Source organism: Gymnoscopelus microlampas (genome assembly GCF_963454915.1).
Source record: "Gymnoscopelus microlampas genome assembly, chromosome: 14".
Classification (NCBI taxonomy): domain Eukaryota; kingdom Metazoa; phylum Chordata; class Actinopteri; order Myctophiformes; family Myctophidae; genus Gymnoscopelus; species Gymnoscopelus microlampas.
In genome coordinates, this window is record NC_139951.1 from 10,464,884 (window position 1) to 10,492,455 (window position 27,572).

The following is a 27,572-nucleotide window of genomic DNA, read 5'->3' on the forward strand; positions in this document are numbered from 1 at the left end:
CTAACGTGCGTGCGGTAAGAACTGTTGCTTCTCTCCGAGTCCAAACACACCGGAGTTGCACACGTGTGTTCATTATATCATTGAGTAGGTGACGTGAACCACCACCAATGCGCCATATGCTCCCTTGTGGCTTGGCAGTGCAATGACACCACCAAATAAGGCATATAAATCAAAAACACCCATATTGGCTCCTACATATACAATACAATACAAATACAATTTAAAAAACATATTGGAATAACATAAGGTATATTTTTACAGAGAAAGGTGGGGGCGGGGGTCAGAGGATTCTACTCTCAAGGTGTTCAAGTTAAACCATGTACACTTATTTTAAGTATTTTAAGGACAGGAATTCTTTTAGGTTAGTTTTGAGTTTGTATAGGGAATCGAGAACCTTTATGTCTTTTGGTACTGTAGGTCATTCCAATGCCTTCCTGCTTGGTACTCAGCATCAAGGGTTGGAATGGGGGGGTAAGTCTCAGTAACATACGAGCGTCAAGTCCAGGGGATGTACTTGGACATCCAGCTGTCTCATGCTAAAGAAACAGGGGATAGGCTCCTAGTCCTACCCTATGGGCTCTGCAAGGCTTACTTACCCGGGGATGTGTGCATCCAACCCTATTTGCGGATAAAAATGCATGAGAACGGCCACACAACTGCATACATGTCCCTGTCTTTAAAAGCGTTTACACTGTATTGACTATACATGCCTACATTAACAACAACACATAATATCATCCTGCTGCTTGCCATTCCTTGCCAGGTGTCCAAATAACTTTTTACCATTGAGCCATCTCTCTCGCTCTCTGTAAGCCTGAGACTATAGGTCCAGCACTACAGTATAACCCTTTGACACCTGCTGCACTTTTTGAATGTGTAATTTTTAAATCCATGTTTTACCTAGCATTACAATTGATATACAAGCAATTACATGCAATTACCTGTAGATGTCATGACAGTTAAGGTAATGGCATAATGTTTTAGTCAAATGGTGTATCAGCGCCTTTTAAAGTCTTTTCCCAAGTTTTGACTAAGGAAATCAGTTGAACTGAACTGTTGGCCAACTATAAAGTGGGTGCAGGACAAGCTCTGTTATCTCCCACACGCACTCTGCAGTCCATAGTATTAAGGAGATCTTGTTACCAGTCATCCCTTTCACAGTAGTAGAGTGGAATGCCAGCTAATCTCTGAAGATCCATATAATGTAGTTGCCTTTGCCCTATACTCTGGGTTTAAAGCAGCCAGCACACCACTGAGCTCACTACTGCTGTCTCCAAAACCTGCATCCATCAGTCCTTGCACAATATCGATATGTTAACACAGTAGAATAATCTCATTGACTCTGTCTTTTCATCTGTCGCTCTGTGACTGTCCAAATGATTCTTCAACTAAAAATGCACAAAGGTTCTTGTTGGGTGTGGGTCTTCTCTTGCTTGGACAGCTGGGACCTCCTGTCACAGGCACGTACATTGTACAGTGTAGATTAAACAAGGACGTATTTATGATTTTCTTCAAAGGACCAGGAGAGTGTCTGGGGTAAGTTTCAGTGACACCTGCATACAAACGGCTTACACTATACATTATATTTTGTCACACTTCATAACACAAAACGGGAGTAGAATGGCAGGACCTGTTGCTAGTTTGACCCTTCTGGGGCCGACCGCTTCAAAACTCCTCTTGCGAGGAGTCCCGTCCTGTAAGAGAGCCATACAATTAAGACAGATAGTTTAGATGTTTTAGTAATTCATTTTCTAATTAATTAGCTATTCATTGATGCTCTGATTAATTAACATGACTTTCAACACTTGTTTAGTCAGAAACATATGTTTTTAATATAGTTCAGTATAGTGGTGGCCGCCATCTTTAAATAGTACATTTTGAGGCATTAGCAGCCATTTTTAAATGGGCATACAGCAGATTTGGATTCAGCACCCCTTAATACCCCTAAAAAACCTGCATGCCCTAAATTAACAATATTTGCCTTCAGCACTTAGGGCACGGTCACACCGCACTTTAATTCTACTTATGAGGGTGGATTCTGCCAATGCTTTTCAATGGGAATGGCGTGGTTTGATGGTCCTGCTCATCTTTCTGTGTGTCGCGCACACCTTGCGTTTATGCGTTCTATACGCCATGTCTACTTGAAGCAGATAAATGCTCGAGACAGATGCTGCTTTCCACCCTCTGTCCAATCGGGTGAGTTGAAGGCGGACCGGATTGAGCAACTGCGGGCTACGGGGAGGGTCCTGAAAGTGAGTGACAGGTGCGTCACTGGTTATTGGGAGATAATGTGCTGCAAGCTACTTAGTTTTTTAGAATGAGCTGGCCGCACACAACCTGAGTTAATTAGCCGGCAGCCATAGTTTGGTGTGACCGTGCCCTTAAAGCACATATTCTGAAATTCTGCCTAGACTAAAAGGTCTAAAAAGCGTTTTTGGTAGGGTCATACTTAGGCCATTTTCAAAACTTTCCCTTCATACAATTCATTGAAACGTTTTTACTGTCATTCAGGACATATTAAGGATACAAAATCAGCTGAGTTTGGTTTTGTTACAACTAGTGTGAGGTTGACCCTAATTTTTGCATAAAATGCCTGGACTATATATACATTTCAGCCATTTGAAAATAGCCGATCTACAAGCTCACAATGCGTTGCGATGCATTGTTTGTGAGCTTGCAGATCTGTTATTTTCAAAAGATCTTTTATACATTTGAAATAGAACATTTTGTATAATGAGTACTTTTACTTTTGGTAATTTAAGTACATTTTGATGCCAATACTTTTGTACTTTTAATCAAATACATTTTGAATTACCGACTTTACCTTGTATTTCTACATTGCAGTATTGATACTTTTACTCAAGTAAAAACATGTGAGTACTTCTTCCACCAGTGACGATGAGATTTCCCAGAATTCCTCGTGTGGTTTTCTCCCAGTAAATCCATCATGAGGTGCTTCTCATGCTTGCGCAGGGCGTTGAACATTGCCTCTTTTAATGCAGTGCTGGTCATACAGTCAAGGACCATCCTCATGCATTCTTGCGGTGTCTTCGTAGCGCAGACGGAGGCCTTTTCTGGATGGAACCCCATAGCACGCAGATCATCAAGGATGGGCCCCACGTTCTTGACTTTACCGACTAAATCCGCCCGCTTCTTCTTAAAGAACTGCTCTATTTCTTTATGCAAATCAAAAGATAGCATACTGTAATACATGTCTTAAGATTGGTTGAAGCTGAAGGAAATAAATCAATACATTTAAATGAAAAGATACTGTAGGAACTGTGAAGAGAATGGGTACCTTCAACAGAAAGGCTGCTGTTCATTTCAACAGAAAGGCTGCTGTTCATTTCAACAGACAGGCTGCTGTTCATTTCAACAGAAAGGCTGCTGTGGCTGCTGTTCATTCTCTTTTGCTCAGATGGTCCTGTGGATGACAGAAGTGAATGCCTTATTGCAGTATGTTCTAGTAAGTTGAATATTAAACTATATGAAATAATTATAGTTATTAAAGTAGTAGCTGAATGAATGATATAATAGATAATTCTGATAATTCAGTTTAATAATGTCATTGGGTATTAATCAGATTATTATCTCTGCCAGGCCGGAGATTATTGTTTTCGCCCGTCTGTTTGTGTGTCTGTGAACGGTTAATCTCTGGCACCGCTGGACCAATCAATAATCAAAATTCTATCATAAACAAATGCATTATTTTCAATTCATTGGTCATCCACCGTATTCTCACCAGAATGAGGTATATTGTTCCATGGGCCATTTGGTATTTTAACCCGGCGTTCCCACACAAGTTCAGGGTTCTGGGACTGTCTGTTTCCTGAACCTTTCACTTCAGTCAGCCTCATTTCCAGGAATTTACATTTGTCTGTGAACGTCACCACAAATTTGGGGGCACAACAGTTGTTGTGATCCTCATAGAATTCCGCTTCCTGTGTCAAACAAATAGACATACATGTTTTTATTAACATATTAAATAAATAACAACTATTATATTCTACAGGGGCCCCAGCAGCTAAGCTCTGTCTGTATATTCTGTATTTCTCTCAGAATTGAGAACTGCAGAAAACATCAGTAGAGCTACTGTTTTGTCTTGAAGCACAACAATGACTTGCTTTTTTTGCTTTTTCTTTCAGAAAAGAGTAAGCATTTAATGATATTGACATCGCAGTATGGTGATAACAGAAAAGTCTCTATCATCGTGCCCCGCTGACATCATGTATGCTATATTATAAGTGGATAATAAGTAAAAGTGATACCCTAGCCCCCTTCCTGTTTATCTTAGCGATGGACCATGGCCTGAGGTTCGCAATCGGTAACAGGGAGGAGGGACTGGGGTCGCGCTGGTCCCGAGGAAGACTAAGCGAGTACATCCCATCATGATTACCGACCTCGACTACGTAGATGACATTGCTCTAGTCGCTGACACAGTAGGGAAAGGAAAAGAACTACTGGAAATAGTAAAGGAGTCCTACAGGAAGATCGGCCCCAAAATCAATGCCAAGTTACATTATTGGAAGATTTTACATGGTCGGCTGCTACGTAACTTTATCTTCAACATAAATAATACAGTAATTTATTTTACCTTAGGTTGCAATTCATATTCTGGATGAACAGTCAGGCAGTAGTTCTGTTCAGGGATCAGTTTACACTCCGGATTCACGTTGATTAAAGTTTCTTTAACGCGATACAGCAACTCCCTGTCAGCTATAACCTACAGTAGAGAAGGTGGATCACATTTAGGGTATGGGGACATTCACATTTATTAATGTTCATTTGTTTTTATGTTTATATTCCACAAAATTAGTAGTTGTTGTTTTTTTAATTAAATGTTCAGAACAGCTCACCTGCTTGATGGCAACTTGATCCGTCAGCATCAACACATTAATAGTGGATTCCTCATCATCAGGGTCATACTGGTACAGCGGAAACACCAGAGCTCTAACAGGGTTGATGGGAGCATCCTTGTCCTTGACCAGACCACATTCACAGAACCCCATGATGTTGATTACAACGTGCGTCTCTGTTATCATGTTGGGCCGTATGAATGTCACACGTCCCTTTTTGGTTATGTGAGCGACATGAAATAACTGCTGCCTGTACTCTATGGGGGGGGGGGGGGGGGGGAGAGAACAAATAAAAAGCATTTCTTTGGATTAGCAACCATTAACCAGGGCTTGTGTTAGACTGCCAATAAACTCTGTGCATAACCAGACGCGGTGCTAGGTCTCTACTAGGGTGGGGGCTTAGCCCCCCAGGCAATGGACACGGCACAATGGGCAATGTCCCCTGCGCATGCGCACGCGCAAAGCGGTTTCTGGGCGGATTTGGGTACTTTGGGTACTTTTTTCCCCCAGTTTTTGGTACTTTATTTCGGTTTTAGGGTTAGGGGTAGGGTTAGGTTAGGGTTATAGATATATAATTCAAAAAATAAATAAAAAAATTGGTGGCTTTGGATAAAACATTGGTGGCTATAGCCAACGAAGCCCCCGCGTAACGACGCCCCTGTGCATAACTTTATAGATCCCTTTTCCAGAAGGTGGCATTCACATTTCTTGTTCCAGCTCAGTTTCCAATAGCTTAATTTGATTGGCTCAGCAGCAGATTTGAACAGAAAACCCATATGACACCTCCATGTGTTTCCTGTTCAAATCTGCTGCTGAGCCAATCAGCAGCAACTGTGAACTGTGATCCTCTACAAAGTTTAACTGTAGCCCTTACGTTCTCTGACAAAAATATATGACTTACTTGAGAGTATATGTAAGATTTCACAGTGAGGGAGGTGCAGTTGATAGGCAGCGCCTCTCACACAGGTAATCTGATAGAGCGGCCCAGCAGGCCTCTTTCCTGTGTGAGGTAGAAAGTCTGGGTACCAGTGAATTGTCTTATAGAGCACCTCTCCCTCCCCCTCCATCCCAAACACCAAGCTTGTCTCTTTGCAATGGAACAGGCCAGCCTGGTGGCATCTGAACCTGCGGAACAGGAAATAATTGAAAAGGAGTTTTAAGGGATTTTATTGTAAGAAAGAAATATATTTTTTTGTAAAAAAGAAAGAAAGAAAGAAAGAAAGAAAGAAAGAAAGAGGGTAATAATAATAATAATAAAGCTGAAGCTCTCATCTACATTAAGATGAACATTAGGGGGAAAAACTGGTTGATACCGGTATCTTTTCTCTTTCTCGTCTTCACAGATTTCTGGTGCAAATTCTGTAATGAGCTTAAAATAGAAAACAATAAAGATATTGATTAGTTGATCTGTGGTGAAAAATATTGCAACATTGTAATCTTAGGGGGGGGGGGGGTCTAAGTAAATAGAGCGTACCTGTAAAACCAAGTGAGGTGAGCTGAGAGACCGAGTGAATCCTCTATGAGTCTTTTCTCTCTCCTTACTGGTGATGTCAATAACACTGTGGGAACGAGGCAGGGGTCTGTGGTCTCCTCTGTGTTTCAAAGAGGCCCCAGGACAATGACTGGATTCCTGAGAATTAGATTCTTGGAAGCAAGGATAATATAGACATATGAGAATGGGGTTTGGGACAGATAGTTAACATTTTAGTTTGTATTACCGTGTGTGTGTGTGTGTGTGTGTGTGTGTGTGTGTGTGTGTGTGTGTGTGTGTGTGTTTTTTTATTTTTATTTTTTATTTAATTTTTATCCCACGATTTTGTAACCCTATTTTTAACACCCAGTGCCAATTGTCTATGTAATCCTGGGCACTACCTTCCCTCTGCCAACCTAGGGAGGCCAGGGCCGAGCTGTGTCGTGCGTGTGTGCGTTCGTGTGTGTGCTAAATACCAGCCGCTCGACCATACCATCACAGAGCTAGATTATAGGTGCAAACTACTTGTCTTTATCTTTGGCAGCCTAGGACATGTACATAGGTTGGTTGTAAGAGGCTTCTAACAACTTGGGATAACAAAAGAGCTGCTAAACGGCTTGCAAAATTCTGTGCAACCTCTTCTATCATTGGTAGCCGCCAAATATCACAAATACACTGTTTGGATAATTGTCCAAGATTTGCTGACTGTACAGTTTTTTTTACAGCACCGTGTAAATATGTATGTCCTTGTATTGTATCTCTTATGTGGACATAAATACATTATTAAAATGTGCGTGTGGTCAGAGGTCGCACTAGGATTTTAAACTCCTGGCCACTAATGGATGAGACAAGCACTTCAAGCACCCCCGTGGACGAGGAGGCTCTGGAGGAAGGTGAACGTATCGCACATCCTGAATTTAAATTAATTAATTTAGGCTGTTGAAGTTCATAAACAGTATGTTCCTGAAATAAGGGGCGATATGACTCTGAAATCTCAAGTGGTTAATACACATAAGATGACAAGTACCCCCCTCCTCACTTCTCTTCAGCTCCTCATGGTCCTCCTTCCTGTCTGCTTCATCCTCTGCCTGTTGAGATGCTTCGTTGAACAGCTTGTATAGTTTATGATTGTGGTCAACCTGCAAAGCCTTGGAAAGCACCTTGAATGCGCTGTTGAGACCGCCGTTCACACTCTCCAACTCACTCTCATTGTAGTCTTTAAACGCATGCTCGTGGAAACTATCAGAGGTGTATTTGTTCACAACTTCTACAGCAGACTCCAGTGTGTTCTTGAGAACACAAAGGGTTTTCTCCACATCGTCAGAGATCTGATCAGCTCCTTTTTGTGTGATTGCCCATATCAGTTCCTCCAGTCCTTTCACACGCTGGGCCAGACGCTGACAATGTTTCTTGTTATCCTTGACATTTTCACAAAGAGAGTAGAGTGACGTTGCTCTGGATGAGACGGCATCTATGAGCTCCATGACTGATTGAAAGTCATGAAAGAAGGGAGAAAGTGGAGTTGCTTCGTACAAGATGGGGTCTATGAGAGCACGGAACAGCTTATTTAATGCATTGCAGAGACATTTGTTCAAACTGTCAAAGTCATTCCCGTAGTCCCACGGTGCCCAACCAGGGGTGTATTTGTCAACAAACGCATCAACTTCATCAGACTCCAGTGTGGTCTTGAGTTCACAGAGGGCCTCCTCCACATCAGCAGATTTCTGACCAGGTCCTTTTTCCTTGATCGTCCCCAAGCATTCCTCCAGCTCCTTCACACGCTCAACCAGACCCTGGCGCCATTCCTTGTTGCGCATGGCATCCTTACAGAGAGGGGAGAGTGAAGTTGCTTTGTCCAAGATGGGGTCTATGAGATCCATGACTGATTGAAAAACATGAGAGAAGGGAAAAAGGGGAACAGATAGGTTGAGATACAATATATTGAACCACAACATTCTTTTCTCAATATATTGAATGAGAAGTGACAGCTTACTACACGAAAGGCTGTACTTTACCATCATTATTGGTACAACAGTGATGAGGTGTTTGTGCCAAGTGCCCTAAGCATCAGTGAACTGCCAATAATGACAGTAAAGCACACCCTCAAGTGTAACTGTGATTATAAAAAGGTTACCATCACGTAATCTAAACAGATCCATATCTGCGCTTGGATCTGTCGGGAGCCGTTTTGACAACCCATGCACATTGGCTACAAGTGGGCGTGCCTTGAGATCAGGAAGCAGGCCGAAGCGCTTTACCCAATCAAATGTAGTGGGCGGGATTTACATGTGTGCGGCTCGCTTCCCACTGGAAAAAAAACGAAACTCATTTAACAATAGCGTCCAGTAGTGATGAGCGGGTCGGGTTTTTTCACAGCCCGCATAATTGCCTCTGAAATTCTGACTCGACCCACCCGCGCCGCGGGTCCCGCGGGTCCCGCGGGTTACGGGTCGACCCGCTCATCACTAGCGTCCAGTGAGCATGGGTCCTCCGCCCAGAGTCAAATGGAAAAGTGAAAAACAGCAGAGGGCGCTGTTTTACCTTTTTATTTGACGATGGGTTCCCAGATCCACGTAAAACATATTGAAAATGCAATTTGCTCTCAAAAAATAAATAAAAAATTCCTAGCTTTATCTCCATGTCCTTGGAAATACAAGGGGTCTGACAGAGACTGTTTCTAGTCCCTGTTGAGACAACCAGCCAACTTGAGCTAATGCTTTCTAGAGATTGTGATTTCCCAAACTGAATAAATACTACCCATAGAAACCCAAAATACCATTGTTAATCAATCTTCTTTTAACTAAGATATCTGACTAAAGAAAAACAAAATCATAGACCTATTTTGTTATTATATCTTCACATGGATTGTTAAAGTAGTAGACCCCGCCTCTCACTTCTCTTCAGCTCCTCATGATCCTCCTTCCTGTCTGCTTCATCCTCTGCCCGTTGAGAATCTTCGTTGAACATCGTGTATAGTATATGATCGTGGTCAACCTGCAGAGTCTTGGAAAGCTTGTTGAATGCGCTGTTCAGACGGCCGTTCAAACTCCTAAACTCACTGCTGTCGTTGTAGTCTTTAAACACATGCTCGTGGAAACAATCATAGATGTATTTTTTGACAACATCTTTTGCAGACTCCAGTGCTTCCTTGAGATCACGGAGGGCCTCCTCCACATCGGCAGAGTTCTGACCAGTTCCTTTTTGCTTGATTTCCCCCACCAGTTCCTCCAGCCCTTTCACACGCTGGACCAGATGCTGGCACTGCTTCTTGTTGCCCTTGACCTTCTCACAGAGAATGTAGAGTGAAGTTGCTATGGGCATGATGGAGTCTATGAGATCCATGACTGATTGAAAAACATGAGAGAGGGGAGAAAAAAGGGGGACAGATAGATTGAAATCATCATAACAGGCTTTCTTTTTAATAATTACTTTAAGATTAATGGTTTACTAAAGCAATATTACACAAGAGGTTGTCCAATTAATTGATTAGTTAATTTTAGTTGGTTCATCTATAGACCTCTACAGTTTATCGGGTTTTCTGACATTGAGCTCCCTAGACTCCTGGCTCCCCAAAAATGGCTCATGAATGTATTTAATACATGCTGTTCATGTCTGTCTTTGTCTGGATTTTTACCAGTCATAGACCTATGACTGCATCTCACATCTGTATCAGAATTACACATTCTGCACTTAAGGCTGCATCTTGTGTATTGTTGTTGTTGTTATCTGGAATTAATTGATGTGTTTATTTGATAGGGACAGAGAACATTAATGAACGACACACATATAAACATATATGAAGTAAACATGTTGGTGTTAACAAGAATACTGATTTACACTCCTTAGGCTGGTAACAAAAAACTAAACAAACAAACCAAAAAATACAAATGTTTTGTAACTTATTAAAAATCTAATTTTGTGGAAATGGGTGTGGGATATTTGGGGAGTTGCGTCGATCATGACGCAAGGAATCCAGGGATAATAAATAAATAAAATGTTATTGTGTAAATTACGGAGACAGATTTCTAAAAAACTAAAATGAAAAATTCTGGCTTGAACTGTTGAAAACAAATAAGAATTAGCAGTTAAAATAATAACATAAACAGGACATGTAGTAACAGAAGAGAAACAGACATACCATTTGTTGAATCATGGTTGTTCTTGTCTGATGTAGTAGACTTCTTTAGTAGTACTAATGACACGCGCGCGCGCACACACACACACACACACACACACACACACACACACACACACACACACACACACACACACACACACACACACACACACACACACACACACACACACACACACACACACACACAGTCAGCTACTTCTATGAACAAATGGGAAAATGTATCTTATACTGCTCAATTGGAGCTCTGTGTGCACATTTTATCAAATAAAACCCATTAGTACCTTCATATTCAATCCTTGGTGAAGATGCATCTGTATTTGTGGCTGAGTAGAGAGGAAAAGATCAATTTGTTTCACATTGTTACCGTCAGGTTAGTAAATCAACACCATGCTCTATATGTTTATTTACTGTGTGTCCCATATTTATGTTGGTTTTGTCGTGTGATGATATTACCCAGATGTTATTATTATTATTATTATTATTATTATTAACATGCTTTTCTAATTATATTGAACGAGAAGTGACAGCTGATTTTAAAGTTGTTTACTTAAGCAATATTACATAAATGGGTGTGCTTTACCATCATTATTGGTACAACAGTGATGAGGTGTTTGTGCCAAGTACCCTAAGCGTCAGTGAAGTGCCAATAATAACAGTAAAGCATACCATTGAGTTTAATACTGTGATAATAGAATCTAAATAAAACATATAAAAAATGGATTCATATTGTGTGGCAATTTGCTCTCAAAACAAACTAGCTTCCCTTCCCTGGAAACCCATGGGGTCTGACAGAGACAATTTCTAGTCCCTCTTGAGACAACCAGCCAACTTGAGATTGAGATTTCTAGAGAGTGTCATTTCGCATCTCATTTCTAGAGATTGTCATTTCGCAAACTGAATAAATACAACACGTAGAAAGACAAAACATCATTGTTAATTATTCTTCTGGCTAACATATCTGCTGAAATAAGACTCATCAAAGACAGATTTCGCTACTACTGCTTCACATGGAATGTTAAAGTAGTAGAACCCATCTCTCACTTCTCTTCAGCTCCTCATGATCCTCCTTCTTGTCTCTTTCATCCTCTGCCTGTTGAGAAGCTTCTCCGAACAGCTTGTGATTTTGGTAACCCGGCAGAGCACTGGACAGCTTATTTAATGCATTGCCGAGACATTTGTTCAAACTGTCAAACTCATTCCCGTAGTTCGTACATAGGACATCAGAGGTGTATGTTTTAACAAAGTTAGTAACTTCATCTGACTCCAGTGTGGTTTTGATATCACAGAGGGCCTTTTCCACATCAGCAGATTTCTGACCAGGTCCTTTTTTCTTGATCGCCCCCAAGCGTTCCTTCAGCACTTTCACATGCTCGACCAGACACTGGCGCTGTTCCTTGTTGCGCACGGCATCCTCACAGAGAGGGGAGAGTGAAGTTGCTTTGACCAAGATGGGGTCTATGAGATCCATGACTGATTGAAACAAATGAGAGAAGGGAAAAAGGGGAACAGATAGGTTGATATACAATATATTGAACCACAACATTCTTTTTTCATTATATTGAATGAGAAGTGACAGCTGACTTAAAGTTATTTATTTGCAATATCACACGAAAGGGTGTGCTTTACCATCATTATTGGCACAACAGTGATGAGGTGTTTGTGCCAAGTGCCCTAAGCATCAGTGATTGACAGTGAAGTACCAATAATGACAGTAAAGCACACCCTTGAGTGTAATACTGTGATTATAGAAGGTTTACCATCTAAATAAAACATATTCAAAATGTAATCACATTGTGGGGAAATTTTCTCTCAAAACAAAACAAGAAAAACATCTTTTTGCATCTCAATTTCCCTGCAAATGGGGTCTGACAGAGACCATTTCCAGTCACTGTTGAGACAACCAGCCAACTTGAACTATTGGTTTAGCTTTTTTAGAGATTGTGATTTACCAAACTGATTAAATACCCATACATACATCTTTTTTTCATAGACTGATTTTGCTACTATATGTTCACATGGATTGTTAAAGTAGTAGAACCCGCCTCTCACTTCTTTTCAGCTCATCATGATCCTCCTTCCTGTCTGCTTCGTCCTTTGCCCGTTGAGAATCTTCGTTGAACATCTTGTATAGTTTATGATCGTGGTAAACCTGCAGGTTCTTGGAAAGCTTGTTGAATACGCCATTGAGACGACTGTTCAAACTCCTAAACTCACTGTTGTCGTTGTAGTCTTTAAACACATGCTCGTGGAAACTATCAGATATGTATTTTTTGACAACATCTTTTGCAGACTCCAGTGTTTCATTGAGATCACGGAGGTCCTCCTCCACATCATCAGATTTCTGACCAGCTCCTTTTTCCTTGATTGTCTTCACCAGTTCCTCCAGTCCTCCTTTCACACGCTGGGCCAAACGTTGGCACTGTTTCTTGTTGCCCTTGACCTCCTCACAGAGAATGTAGAGTGAAGTTGCTATGCGCACGATGTGGTCTATGAGATCCATGACTGATTGAAAAAAATGACAGAAAGGAGAAAAGGGAACAGATAAGTTGAAATGCAATACATTGAACCATAACATCAAGTCCACACTGAAGAGACACTTGTTTACTCAGGCTCTTGGCAATTAGTTTGTTCTTTGTTTGTCCTTGGGTTTCTGAAAGGCGCCATATAAATGGCTTAATAAGTTATTATTATTATTATTATTATTAACATACTTTTCTCATTATATTGAACGAGAAGTGACAGCTGATTTTAAAGTGGTTTACTTAAGCAATATTACATAAATGGGTGTGTTTTACCATCATTATTGGCACAACAGTGATGAGGTGTTGGTGCCAAGTACCCTCAGCACCAGTGAAGTGCCAATAATGACAGTAAAGCACACCCTTGAGTGTAATACTGTGATAATAGAATCTAAATAAAACATACAAAAAATGAAAATATATTGTGTGGCAATTTGCTCTCAAAACAAACTAGCTTCCCTTCCTTGGAAACATCTGACAGAGACAATTTCTAGTCCCTCTTGAGACAACCAGCCAATTTAAGCTAATGCTTTCTAGAGGTTGTCATTTCCCAAACGGAATAAATACAACGTGTAGAAAGAAAAACATCATTGTTAATTATTCTTGTGACTAATCAAACAATCAATAACATATCTGCTGAAAAAAACTCATCATAGACTGATTTTGCTACTATATCTTCACATGGATTGTTAAAGTAGTAAACCCCGCCTCTCACTTCTCTTCAGCTCCTCATGATCCTCCTTCCTGTCTGCTTCATCCTCTGCCTGTTGAGAATCTTCGTTGAACAGCTTGTATAGTATATTATCTTTGTCAACCTGCAGAGCCTTGGAAAGCTTGTTGAATGCACTGTTCAGACCAAGGTTCAAACTCTTAAGCTCTCTGTTGTCGTTGTAGTCTTTAAACACATGCTCGTGGAAACTATCAGAGATGTATTTTTTGACAACATCTTTTGCAGACTCCAGTGTTTCATTGAAATCACAGAGGTCCTTCTCCACATCAGCAGAGTTCTGACCAGCTCCTTTTTGCTTGATTTTCAGCACCAGTTCCTCCAGCCCTTTCACACGCTTAACCAAACGCTGGCACTGTTTCTTGTTGCCCTTGACCTCCTTACAGAGAACGTAGAGTGAAGTTGCTTGGTCCAAGATGGGGTCTATGAGATCCATGACTGAATGAAAAAAATGAGAGAAGGGGGGACAGATAGGTTGAAATGCAATGGATTGAACCATAAGATGCTTTTCTCATTATATTGAACGAGAAGTGACAGCTGATTTTAAAGTTGTTTACTTAAGCAATATTACATAATGGGTGTGCTTTACATGGAGAATCCAGGGATAAATAAAATGTTAATGTGTAAATTACGGATACAGAGAAAAAAACTAAAATGAAAAATTCTGGCTTGAAATATTGAAAACGAATAAGAAATAGTAGTTAAAATAATAACATAAACAGGACAAGTAGTTATAGAAGAGAAACAGACATACCATTTGTTGAATCATGGTTGTTCTTGTCTGATGTTGATTCTTCCTCCTCCTCCCCCCTTCCTCCTAGTAGAGGTACTAATGACACACACGCACACGCACGCACGCACGCACCCACACCCACCCACCCACCCACCCACACACACACACACACACACACACACACACACACACACACACACACACACACACACACACACACACACACACACACACACACACTAACACACACATATGTGTATATATTGTGGAGTATCGCTGGGAAACCGCCTGTTAGGTAAGCACCACACCTTGGAAAGACAGTGGGACAGAGACAGATGGAGGCTCTACAGACAGCGCAGCAGCCTGGGCTGCGTCATAGAGGGGCGTAACCAACCAATCGCCCTCATGAATCAGCCCCAACTGTGCGCACCTCCGATGACCGGCCAGGTGTGGCACCAAACTTCAAAAGCAGCCACTCTGCCTCTGTCTAGCACTGGCTCTCCTCCTGGTGAACAGACGGGTGCTACAGGCGGTAAGCGATCTTTTCCACTATTTCCCTCACAATGCTAATTGCTGGTGAAATGTAGAACTAAAGAACTCTTTCTTTTACTTCATAGGCAACCTACGGAGAGGAATGTAAATGCAGATGTTATGATGCATGGAAGCCCCGAACCCGCGATTAATTTGTGTTGAACATTATTATTATACAAAAAGTATAAACAATGCTCACTGAGCCTGGCTGTTGAATAAACGCCCTTTATTGGGTTTGTACCCTGTCTGCTGTGTCTTGGCCTTGATCAGTTCCCCACAATATTATATCGAGCCGTCACACACACAGACGGCTGGACCCGCACGCGTCGCGAACCCAATGAACACACACACACACACACACACACACACACACACACACACACACACACACACACACACACACGCGCGGCCGGACGTCCCGTCGCCGCTTAAGTGCGTTCACTGTGTGTACTTGTGGCAGACGGCAACAGTGTAACACAGTGGGTCTATGGATTCGACGCATGCGCAGTTTGATCATTCAACCCATTGGTCGGAAGGCCATCCCACAGCTGGGGAGCCGTAACCATGGCGACATTCTTTTACATAAAAACGCTAATAAACAGCTGGCATTTGGGGAAAGCGAAAAACGGGCTTCGGTGTTCCATGCACATGGTAATGGTCAATGGCTGTGTGCAAATGCAGATGAATTGCTCCAGCCACTGAGGAGAACTGGCCGATTTTTTTGCACACAGCACAGACAGAGCTACAGAGGCACAGAGCTTTGGTTAGTTATTGGAGGATTGGAGGATTGGAGGAATCGGATACAGTATTTGTGCATGGCAACTCACTCACCTTCAGGAAGTTCCACAAGCTCAGACCCACATGAAGGCAACGCAGCATTTATATGATCTGTTATGGAAATCAAACACAATGATAACATACAATTAACAATGATATACAATACAACATTTGCAGATGCACACACACCCGCACGCCCGCACGCCCGCACGCACGCACACACGCACACACACACACACACACGCACACACACCTGCACGCGCACGCGCACACACACACACACACACACACACACACACAAAAAACGCAGACAAATACACACACACACACACACACACACACACACACACACACACACACACACACACACACACACACACACACACACACACAGTCAGCTATTTCACAGAAGATATCTTATAATGCTCAATTGGGGCTCTGTGTGCACATTTTATCAAATAAAACCCATTAGTAACTTAATTTTCATTCCTTGGTGAAGATGCATTTGTATTTGTGGCTGAGTACAGAGGAAAAGATCAGTTTGTTTCACATCATTACCATCAGGTTAGTAAATCAACACCAGCTCTAGAATTATTTACTGTATGTCCCATAATATACAAAATTAAACACATTATAAACAAGTAAAGATTAACCCATTAAGACCGGGAAAGCCTATATATTGTTATACCTTTAAAGCCGGGAAAGCATCTGAGTAATTTTAGATGTTGCTAAGTAAGATTTTCTGATTTAGAAGTCATTTTTAAAATCGACCTCAGGTCTAAATGGGTTAAAACATTTAACGTTTGCTTGTGAAATTGCATGCAGCTGCTGAGCAGTAATTTTGCAAGCATGTTGTATGTTATGTGTAACTTAAAATCAGAAGAGATACTTACTACGATATCTCACACCCAGGACCAAACCGATAAGGATGATGAGAGCAACAATAATCCCTATACTACGATGCCGAGGTGTATTTCCTTAAAATAAAAAGAAGCCTTTGTTATTACAGTGTCGGTTAAAGTGTGTGTGTGTGTGTGTGTGTGTGTGTCTGTGTGTGTGTGTGTGTGTGTGTGTGTGTGTGTGTGTGTGTGTGTGTGTGTGTGAGAAAGAAATTTGCCCTGCTAACACGAAAGGTGTGGCCAACACGTTAGGAAGGCACGGCTAGGAAGATTGAGGTCCAAATGTATAAACTGTTTTCCCTCAGTGTTGTGTCGATCAAGTGCATAGGCCTACAGTATAGATTTGTATTGTAGTAGTGCAGCGATGGACTATCATATCTTTACATCAATCGAGGCATCGACCACAGACTGTAGAGCTGATATAGGAATACAAATGTATCTTCACAGCATGGTACATTCTCTTCCAATAAAACAGTAAAGGGGATGTATTGTGATGGCATAACAGACACAACAAACTAAACACAAACATACCTTTTAGATAAAATGTGTTGTCACTGGGATCACTCTGCTCCACACTGACTGGGTTCTTCATTTCACAGAAGACTTTTAGAATCGTTTTACCTTCCTCATCGTTGGTAATAGTCCAGTTCTGTCCAGACTCCATCCATTCCCCTTCATCTTTCTTCCAGCGATAGGTGACCGGACCTGAATCTGTGATGTTTCCTTCACAGACCAGTGAGCAGGTGGTAGAACGAGGTGCACAAGGTGGTCTGTAAACCACTGATGGCTTTGGGACATTCTCTGTTAGGAAAAAGAGTGAAGACAACTAAGAAACTCATTGAAAACATCCCTTAACAGGAGGATAAGATAAGATAGGACATTTATTGTTCCTGCAGTTGAAATTCAGATGCCAAAGGCAGCACAGCAGTTAAGGTACAGTTGCACTGTAGATACAGCAGGGTAAAATACATCACATTCAAAGAAACACCATCAGTAATGGACAAAATAGCCTAGATCAGTGTTTCTCAAACTTTTCTGGCTTCAGTACCGTTCGTTCCCTGATTTCTGAATTAAGTAGGTACCTCCTTTACCTGACTGCAATATTTTGCTTAGAAACTATTGACAAAGTTTTTATGTCAATAATTAAAACAATATAATGGCAAATGACTTACATTACTTTATATTCAATAATGGCAGTCAAGTTTACTTTCAAGATCAGCAGACGTTCACATGACATTTGTCAATGTTTTATCATTAACAGTATACAGTAAAATAGATTTTAGTTTGCACTTTTCCCTCACATAGCCCCATTAGTGCCTCTGCATCCGAGATAAACACTGGCCTAGATGCTGGGATTACATGCCAATTTCTTTTTTACTTGGTTGAGTGCAAGTGTCATGCACCAAAATTAGCAAAACAAAATTGGAGGGCTATGGACAGTTCAGAAACCTGCCAATAACATCATCGGTGGGGATTCCAAGCTTATTCTACTGTTTATACTGTTGACACTGTAGCTATATCAGAATTTACTGTGATGGTATATGACACTGTCATTGAATGTATTTTGCTCACGTTCTTGCCTAACCTTGGGGTGAGATGCTGTAATGTATGGAGACTGTGGGCCCTATCTTGCCTTACCCCTAAAGGTCCTTACACACCGGCGAAAATAGCGAATATACGCAAAATTCGGACTCGTTCCGAATAATTAAAAGACGCTTTTTCGCTTCGCTTTTTCGCTTTTTCGCTCCATGTACGGAGCCATTGACTTTATAAGATTTAAAAAAAAAACGCATTATTCACACGAAAAAATCGCCACGGTGTGTAACAACCTTTATGCCTATTTTTTTTTGTTTTACTATTTTGAAGAACATTTAAAAAATGTTCAAATAGCCATTGTACAAGCTCACAACATGTCTATGTATATCGGCTATTTTCACTATTTGAAAATGTTTTTTCAAAATCAAAACAGTCAAAAATGGAAAAAAAGTTTAGGCATAAGGGGTAAAGTGGCGCGCAAGATAGAGCAATGTGTCTTTTTTTATTTTATTCTGTAGCTCAGGCTACCACAAAAAAAAAAATATGTCCGGGTATACCAATGGCAGCGTCGCAGTATTATTCATTAACCTTATTTCTAGAAGGACAGGACAGGACACTTGATATTCACTGACTATTAGAAATATATAATTTTGTTATAAATATCCACAGGTTGATAAACTAGACATACTGCAGCTAATGTTCCGGAGTCTCAATTTTATATTGTGAAAACATCCATAGACATTCTACCTGGAAATACCTGTTTGTTTACAAACATTCACTTTTTTTATATTACCACCTATGATATCATCAGTAGGCAGGTTTCTGAGCTATCCACACCTCCGAGACAGTGAGTAGATAGAAATGGTGTCATCTTATATAGAGCATTACCTATCCTAGTCCTCCCAAGCTATGGGACTAGACACGCCTCTGACTGCCCATGAAGACAGTCTTCTAGGGCTGGCTGATTTTCCAGAAGAGCTGAAATGAGCAATGAGCAAATGAAAAAAAAAACTCTAAAATATTCTAAACCCACTATAGCAATCTGGTAATATCAGGCTACATATCACTTAAATGTCAGAGCTTAACTCGGCATGTAAATATGATATAAATGTGTTAATGTGAAGTGGATTCCTTCCAGCGCTAGCCGATTTTGGCTAATAGTAACAGCAACTAACTAACAGTTTTTAGCCAAACGCGGTCATGTCCGCTCTCCATTAGTTCTCGACGCAAGTCGCGTTATTACACCCGTAATTTTCATGTATTGTACATCCCACAATAAAATGTATTAACCATGTTATGGTTTCTGTCCATTACAAATGTCACAAGACACGAAGGAGACGAGGCAGCGGCCCGCGGAATTCGCGGCCTAGCGCAAGCATAAGCCTCGCCTGGGAGTGGGGCCTTTACCCCAACATCGCCGGGCCGATGTCGGCGCGCTGCCACCCGCGACGTCCCGCGCCATGTAAACAAACTACCGGTTGTTGCTAATACTGTCTAAGCATGTATGTGAATGCTTATGTCCAATACTGTGTTGCCGTTAGTTGGGTTTAAGCCAACAGCTGCCTACAATGGGCCGTCAGTGTGTAGTTAAGCCACGGGTAGAGTTAGCATGCGGCTAACGTTAATGTTACACAACGCAGCTGTCGTCACTCAAACGGCTACGTTAAACATCTTATCAACAACCTGTATGCACGTTAGTGTGGTCAATGTCATCAATGCTAACTAATTAGCCCGTTGCACAGTGTTATTTTGGTGTCTTTTGTAGCAACTCAGAGTGTTAAGTCGCACGGAATTGAATAGCTTAGCACTTCCGGTCGTTCCTTCACAATAAAGGTTGCAATCAATTGAAAATAGCCGATCTACAAGCTCTCAATGCGTCGGCGTCTTGATACACACAATATACACATCTTTAGAAAACAGCTGATCTACAAGCTCAAAACAACTCGCAAAGCCACACGTGTACAAGTATATAGGGATAAAGTGGTTAATGCAGGCTTTGTAATAATTATACACATCTACAGTTCACTAAAGGACAATATGCCTCTGAGATGTAGTGGAGTAGAAAATTGCACATACTCCAGTACAGTTAAAACCCCTCAAATTTGTACAGTACTTCAGCACAAACAAATTCACATTATCTACCTATCCATCAGCATAACATGAATATTCTATCTATCTATCTAATCTACCTATATATCTCTCTCTGTGATCACATTACTTAATACAATGTATGATGACTCATTATATTATTATATGAATATTAGATAATGATTACTACAAGCTCACAACGCCTCGCGATGCGTTGCAAACATAGCAGATCTACAAGCTCACAAAAACAACCCGCCAAAGGGGGCCGCCATGTTACTCCCAGGGGGTCCGCGAACATCACTTCCGCATTTTCTTCTTCGCTGGTCTAAACAAAGACACGGTTGCCAGATTTATGAGAGAGAAATAACCAACCAGGTCAATGAAAACAAGCCAAATATTTAAGTGACTATTAGGCTACATGAGCACTTTAAACCTATATGCATCGGCTATTTGAAAATAGACTATTTGGAAGTAGCCGATCTACAAGCTCACAACAAAATAATAACAAATAAAAAGCAACTACCAATATTTACAAGCAACTTTACAGAACACGAGGTCGCTTACAATTAGTACACATGGCAACACTGTGTGTGTGTGTGTGTGTGTGTGTGTGTGTGTGTGTGTGTGTGTGTGTGTGTGTGTGTGTGTGTGTGTGTGTGTGTGTGTGTGTGTGTGTGTGTGTGTGTGTGTGTGTGTGTGTGTGTGTGTGTGTGAATGAAAAACAAGCGCCGAAACAAGCGTTTTTTTCCCAAACAAACACATTTACACTTGCGTGTGTGTCACCTACATTGTCAATCTATATACCATTTTAAAGGTACGTGCCTTGTGATTAAAATGATGCAAACCATTCCAAGATTGATGATGCTTTTAGCATCAACACTGACGCTAAAATCAGCGTGTTTCATGCTTCATGAAAATAGCAGATCTACAAGCTCACAACGCGTCGCCGCCTTGTGTGCTTGTAGATCTGCTCTTTTTCATTTTTTATTGAATACTTGAATTAGAAAAGACATTAATGAAACCAAATGGACCCATTTGGGTATTTTGTTCATGTAAGCCAGTAGTGGAAAGGGCAAATTTGCATGAAATTAAAAGACACGTTGTGAGCTTCACTTTTATAAAGGCTATGTGGTATCTGAAACCCACAGACTTCACTATGGTCTGGTAAAGGTTCTACTGCACTTTTCGTTAACACACACACACACACACACACACACACACACACACACACACACACACACACACACACACACACACACACACACACACACACACACACACACACACACACACACACACACACACACTTTATATTGGTAGCCAACCGATGAACCTCTCTGTGGAGTCCTTTCGGTTGCATTGGAATGGCTGACATTTCATTTTAAAGACCACTTTTACATTTTGTGCTGCAGATTGGGGCAAAAAAAGCCTGCCGCAAGCTGGTATATTATGACTTTGTCCTTTCTTGTTTTACAACAAGGGTTCATTTATTAGTTTGTAATGATAATAATTAAAAGGTGAGTGTTACATGTTTTTTTCATTTATTGCTTTCTATTGTTATAGTGATTTTTAACTGGGGGGGGGGGGGGGGCATTTGGGTAACTGGTAAAAAATGATTTATTTTACACAATAAGCCGTCAAATCTTTGTCTCTGCGAGGCCGAAGGCACAGAGGCCAGGGCATAACCCAACTTTATAGCACCACCAGGAGGCCGATTTTTGCAAAAGAAATTGTTTGATATTACTCCTACAAATTTTGTCCAAACATCATACAAATTGGTACACATTATCTCTATAGTCATGTGATCGAGACAGATCTGTCGGATTTTCTACATTCCATCCTGATTGGCTAAATTGGCTTCCAAGGTTTGCAGGAGTGGCCCGTTTTGTACAAAATGCCTGCATCACATGACTATAGAGAATATGCGCACCGATTTGTGTGATGTTTGGACAAAATCTGTAGGAGTAACAAAAAAGAAAAGTGTTTTGCAAAGATCGGCCTCCTGGTGGCTCTGTAACAGGCCGATGTGAAACATTTGGGGCAGAGGTTCTGCCCTGACCCCCATGCCTTTGGGCTTGCGGAGACAAAAATAGCCGGCTTATTGTAAAAAAACACTTTTTTTACCAATTCCATACCATACCGCCCCCAGTTAAAAATCGATATAACAGTAGTAAGCAATATATATAACTAATAAATTAACCCTTGTCATAAAAAACTAAGTTGTCCTTTAACGTAACCATAATAATTCAATTTGTAAACCCTCCTCATCAGATATTTTAGAAAATGTACAGGTTCACAAACAAACAAATAAATAAATAATAAAAACCTTCACAGGACACAATACTTACTGATCACCTCAATCTTTTGAATGCTTTGTGGGTTGTAATTGAAAAACATTAAATATCTTCCAGTGTCCTTTTTTGTCAGATTTTTGATGATGATGACTCCAGTTTCTTTATCCAATTCTGTGCGACTGTTATATGGTTCAGCAACGTTCTCTTTAGCAGCCGAGTCCCGATCCCACTCTAACACCACCTCTTCTCTTGATTGGCCATATTTAATTAGGGTGACAACGGTGGGACGGTGGGATGCTATAACATCTGGCCTGACTGGCCAAAATTGAAAGCTTCCTCCCAGTGGTCTGTATTGTATTGTTGTATCTGTGTGGAGAAAATGATTTCAGTCAGTTAAAGTAGTTGATAACAAGCTATTAATGAAGAACGATTCCCAGACAAGAGTGTGTGTGTGTGTGTGTGTGTGTGTGTGTGTGTGTGTGTGTGTGTGTGTGTGTGTGTGTGTGTGTGTGTGTGTGTGTGTGTGTGTGTGTGTGTGTGTGTGTGTGTGTGTGTATGGTTGAATGTAATGCACACTGTAAAGCACTTTGGATAAAGGTGCTATATAAATACACATTTTACCATTTTACCATAAACACAATATTCTCCTGAGCCACTGCTCTCTCTCTCTCTCCTACCGGAACCTTCATCTCAGTGTAGGCATACACGTGCCCCCTATAAACTGCACAGCATTTATTTTACCCACTTGGACCTTTTGAAAATGTCTCAGGCCAGGCTACTAATTTCAGGTCTAAATAACACTGGCATGCTTTAATAAGATATTATTATTTTATTCTCCTTGAATACGCCTATAGTAATAATATACTATACTATACTGTATATTCATACACATCTCATTTTAAAGGACCACAATGGAAACAAGCTGTCAGCTTTCATGTGTTTTTCAGCATCTTAATTGGCCTTGAGCCAATAAGTTTAGATCACATTCTTACAATCCTATCCGGAAATGGGGCACATATTTAGTATTTTATCTTCAGCTTGTAGATCTGCTATTTTTGAAATTATTTGAAAAATATCAAAAATATTTGTAAAAGTTTGAATAATAATATATTTTTTACACAGATCTTCTCCTCTTTTCCTCGTTTGAGAACCACTGGTCTAGGCTATATGTAATATCTTTGCCCTATCTGTGACCTGACCTCCCTCATAACTGAAGCTCCGGGACACTGTCCCGAGTCGTTAAGATCCGGCTGTGAGGACGACCGGCGAAAATGTCAAATTGAGCTGCAGCGGAGGGCGAGGTCACTATATTTGTCACTTGTGTGTACATATTGCATTCCATTTTCAGACGCGTATCCTTGTTTAACGGTCACCTACCTGTTGCCATGCTGAGTCCTCCTGCTGCCAATAGCCAGACCCACAATGGACCTCTAAGGCTCCACATGTTGTCGTCCATGCGCCTAATGGTCACAAAATAAGGCTGTAACTTAAAAAGAACACAGGATAGCGAATGACACAACCAGCCTTAATGCAGTTGCTGTAACTGAAACTGAATATAGCGGTGACAGCGCACAAGCTATAACTTGTAGAAACATGCTGAAGTCAGGTTAGCTGGAACGGAATATGGAAAGTGTGGAGAGGGTGGTATTTTTTTTTCACTCATTCTTTTTCTTTCACAGTAGCCTACTATTTAAAATATTTGTTTTTATAACATAGTTATGATAATTTTATATTGTGGGTGAAACATGTTCTTCTTGATTGATTGAATGAATGAATAGCTTTCTTTGTCTTTATCAACAAGTTTGATAACAGTAGCCCACATAAGAAAGTTATGCTACAATTGTGGTCCATAATCATGTCATAGATCATGGGCTATACTCCAAAATATACACCCCCTTCCCCTTTTTTCTTATCCAAAAACATATGGTACACATGGTATTCGAAGAGGTAAGGACAGGCGGGAAGTAGCACCAAAACCATCTGGGCACTAGGGACAACTGGGCACCAAAACCATCTGGGCACTAGGGACAACTGGGCACCAAAACCATCTGGACACTAGGGACAACTGGGCACCAAAACCATCTGGGCACTAGGGACAACTGGGCACCAAATCCACCTGGGCACTAGGGACAACTGGGCACCAAAACCATCTGGGCGCTAGGGACAACTGGGCACCAAAACCATCTGGGCGCTATGGACAACTGGGCACCAAAACCATCTGGCCACTAGGGACGATTGGGCACTTAGGGGTGGAGATAACTGGACACCTGGACGAGTGGGCACCTGGAGAGGTGGTGTAGGTTAAATATCACTTACCAACAACAAAGCTGCATGCAGCTGCATGCTGCATGTAAAGTAAAAAAAAAACGCTTGTGAACACAAATCCTAATTCAAGTGCCCACTCGTCCATGTGCCCACATGTCCCTAGTGCCCACTCGCCCTAGTGCCCAGTTATCCCGGTGCCCACTCGTCCAGGTGCCCAGTTATCTCCACCCCAAGTGCCCAGCATCCAGGTGCCCACATGTCCCTAGAGCCCAGATGGCTTTGGTGCCCACCTCTCAGGTGCCCACTCGTCCAGGTGCCCAGTCATCCCAAAAATATTGTGCCCAGATGTCCCTAGTGCCCAACTGTCTTGTATTCGCAGAAGACTGGGCACTTGAGAGGATTCATCATGGATTGTATGGGAAAACTTGGTGATATTTGGGGGGACATGGCACTTGTTGGGGATAACTGCACTATCATGTGTGAAAATTGTAATTCTGAGAAATAGCCTTGAAAAGATTTTGACATGGATTTGCAAGTGAGAGAGAACAAAACAAATGAAGCCAAAGCACTTCAAAAGGTTAAAAAGCTTTAATAGAAAGGCTAATTTATAGTGGAACAATTAAGAAAACAAGTCAACGTCAATAACCGTCAACAATATTTACTGTAAAGAATGTTCTAATATGCTATCTACGCATATGTTCTTGGGTAGATGGCACAGGTGTATTGTTTGTGTAACTTGAACAAAATAAATACTTAAATGAGTTACTCTGCTGATAAGTTTTGTGGTCTTGTCCACCGACACGCATGATAGTAGGCTGCTATTCTACAATCACTACTCTCATTATGATGACATAGGCCTATCGAAATGCATACAGTACAGGTTATTTTGCTCTCATGTAAGATAATCAAAGATATTTCTTGCCAAGTTAAATAAAAGTTACAAAACAGAATGCAAATAGGTTATTCCATGCATATAGTAAATACATATATTTCCTATACCTATAATGTTTGTACTTTCTGTTTCTAATTTGAAAGTCTATCTGCTGTGCTGTGGGCTGTGCAAACAGTAAATCCCAAAGGAAATCGCAAAGCAGATTTACAAGCTCACAATATGTCGCAATTAATACACTTTAGATCGGTTTGTAGATTGAATATTTTCCCCAGAGAGATTTGGTAATAGGTAAAAAAGGAGCGGAACAAGTATAGAGCCCTGGGGAACCCCATTCAACTAAGTATACAAGGTTTAATTCATTTTGATTAAACTTTTGGCAGTGACAGGCAGAGGCAACAGTGGCAAAAAAATCTGTGTAATAATGGTGCTGTAACAGGCCAATTTGAAACATTTGGGGATGAGTTTCTTCAGACAGACAGACAGACAGACAGACAGACAGACAGACAGACAGACAGAATCACAGGAGTCAAAACATAATCCTTCTTAATCTTCTTTATTCTCTTAGCGATTATCCTTTAATTGCCTTTTCCATTAATTGAATAATCAAGAAGCACAGGTTTTTTATACATTAACAAATCAACTAACCACTTTAGCACAATTTTATACTTTGTCGTACAGCAGTGTCATGCAAAGATATTGAAAATAGGCGTGCAAAAATAGTGAAAATAACAGCGTTGTGAGCATGTAGATTGGCTATTTTCAGTATTTTTTGAAAGTCTTTGCCATTTCTTGCCAATAAAATATGGATTGATTATTAATGGATCATTTTATTACATTATATATTATATATTTTTAGCGGTGCCAACCGCTCTACACTTGGCTTTTACTCCGTGTCTGTGTGTCTGTATTAGCCTGGGATGAGCACGGCGTATGAGCCCGGGATGAGCATGGGATTTTAAACAGCTATCCAGTTTGCAGCATGCCACCAACTCCACATTTGGTATGTGGACTTACACCACCAATAGGCACGAGCATGAATTGATGAAGTTATCAAAGAGGGGTCCAGGGACCCCCAGCGCCCGTATGAGCACGGGATGAGCACGGGATTTTAAACAGCTATAACTCCAGTTTGCAGCATGCCACCAAGTCCACATTTGGTATGTGGACTTAGACCACCAATAGGGACCAGCATGAATTGCTGAAGCCCCGCCCCCTCTGTCTTCCCATTGGCTGGCCTTCAAACAGCCATAACTCAAGTTCGCAGCATGCTATGGAGTACAAATTTTGTACATGGACTAAAGCCAGCAATAGGGACTAACTGTCATTACTTAAGCCCCGCCCCCTCTGTCTGCCCATTGGCTGGGCTTTAAACAGCCATCATTCCAGTTTGCAGCATGCTACCAAGTACAAATTTGGTAAGTGGACTCAGACCACCAATAGGGACGAACTGAAATGAGTTAAGGCCCGCCCCATAGGGACGAACTGAAATGAGTTAAGGCCCGCCCCAAAGGCACCGCTTCCTTCACACAGGGTGTGATTTTTTTATAATGGATTAGTTCCATTAGTTACTCCCCTAATTCACTTCTTTCTTATTTTTACAAGAGGGTAAAAAGTGTGTCTTGAAGAAAACGCACAATGGCTGAAAATCTTGACAGGCAGAAATGGGCGCGGCTTCTATGGGGAGTTGTCATGGGTCAAGGAGTCAAGGGAAAACTTGTATTTTGGACTGTACGACCTATGGTTCAAGAGTTGTAGGCTAAAAGGTGAATCGGCCTGTTATAGCACTACTATGAGGCCTATTTAAAAAAATATAAGGGTGGCTTATTACTGGGAGTGTGCGGATCAG

At 41.1% G+C, this 27,572-nt stretch overlaps 2 protein-coding genes across 2 annotated transcripts; both read right to left on the reverse strand.

Moving 5' to 3' along the window:
* Positions 1-1,230: 1,230 nt before the first annotated feature.
* Positions 1,231-10,496, reverse strand: LOC311060027 (uncharacterized protein). Its single transcript, XM_084078151.1, has 12 exons — positions 10,466-10,496; positions 9,222-9,671; positions 7,367-8,209; positions 6,331-6,500; positions 6,170-6,225; positions 5,758-5,981; positions 4,857-5,113; positions 4,595-4,723; positions 3,743-3,941; positions 3,299-3,424; positions 2,825-3,176; positions 1,231-1,694 (listed from the first exon to the last, which is right to left on the reverse strand). Exons 2-11 carry the CDS (start codon positions 9,667-9,669, stop codon positions 2,860-2,862), a joined length of 2,769 nt encoding a protein of 922 aa, XP_083934277.1. The 5' UTR covers positions 9,670-9,671; positions 10,466-10,496; the 3' UTR covers positions 1,231-1,694; positions 2,825-2,859.
* A 984-nt stretch (positions 10,497-11,480) lies between these two features.
* LOC311060028 (uncharacterized protein) lies at positions 11,481-16,713 on the reverse strand (the record flags this gene model as incomplete). Its single annotated transcript, XM_084078152.1, has 6 exons — positions 16,646-16,713; positions 15,807-15,863; positions 14,466-14,540; positions 13,700-14,149; positions 12,515-12,967; positions 11,481-11,935 (listed from the first exon to the last, which is right to left on the reverse strand). Exons 4-6 carry the CDS (start codon positions 14,145-14,147, stop codon positions 11,481-11,483), a joined length of 1,356 nt encoding a protein of 451 aa, XP_083934278.1. The 5' UTR covers positions 14,148-14,149; positions 14,466-14,540; positions 15,807-15,863; positions 16,646-16,713.
* Positions 16,714-27,572: the final 10,859 nt, after the last annotated feature.

Bases quoted from the DNA above. Each gene is read 5' to 3' on its own strand.
- LOC311060027 (XM_084078151.1), bottom strand. From the start codon at position 9,669: ATGGATCTCATAGACTCCATCATGCCCATAGCAACTTCACTCTACATT. The intron at 8,210-9,221 runs GTGAGAGGCGGG...TTTTTCAATCAG, and splicing joins TCATGAGGAGCTGAAGAGAA to TCATGGATCTCATAGACCCC. The intron at 3,942-4,594 runs GTAAAATAAATT...TGTTTGACACAG, and splicing joins AATATGAATTGCAACCTAAG to GAAGCGGAATTCTATGAGGA.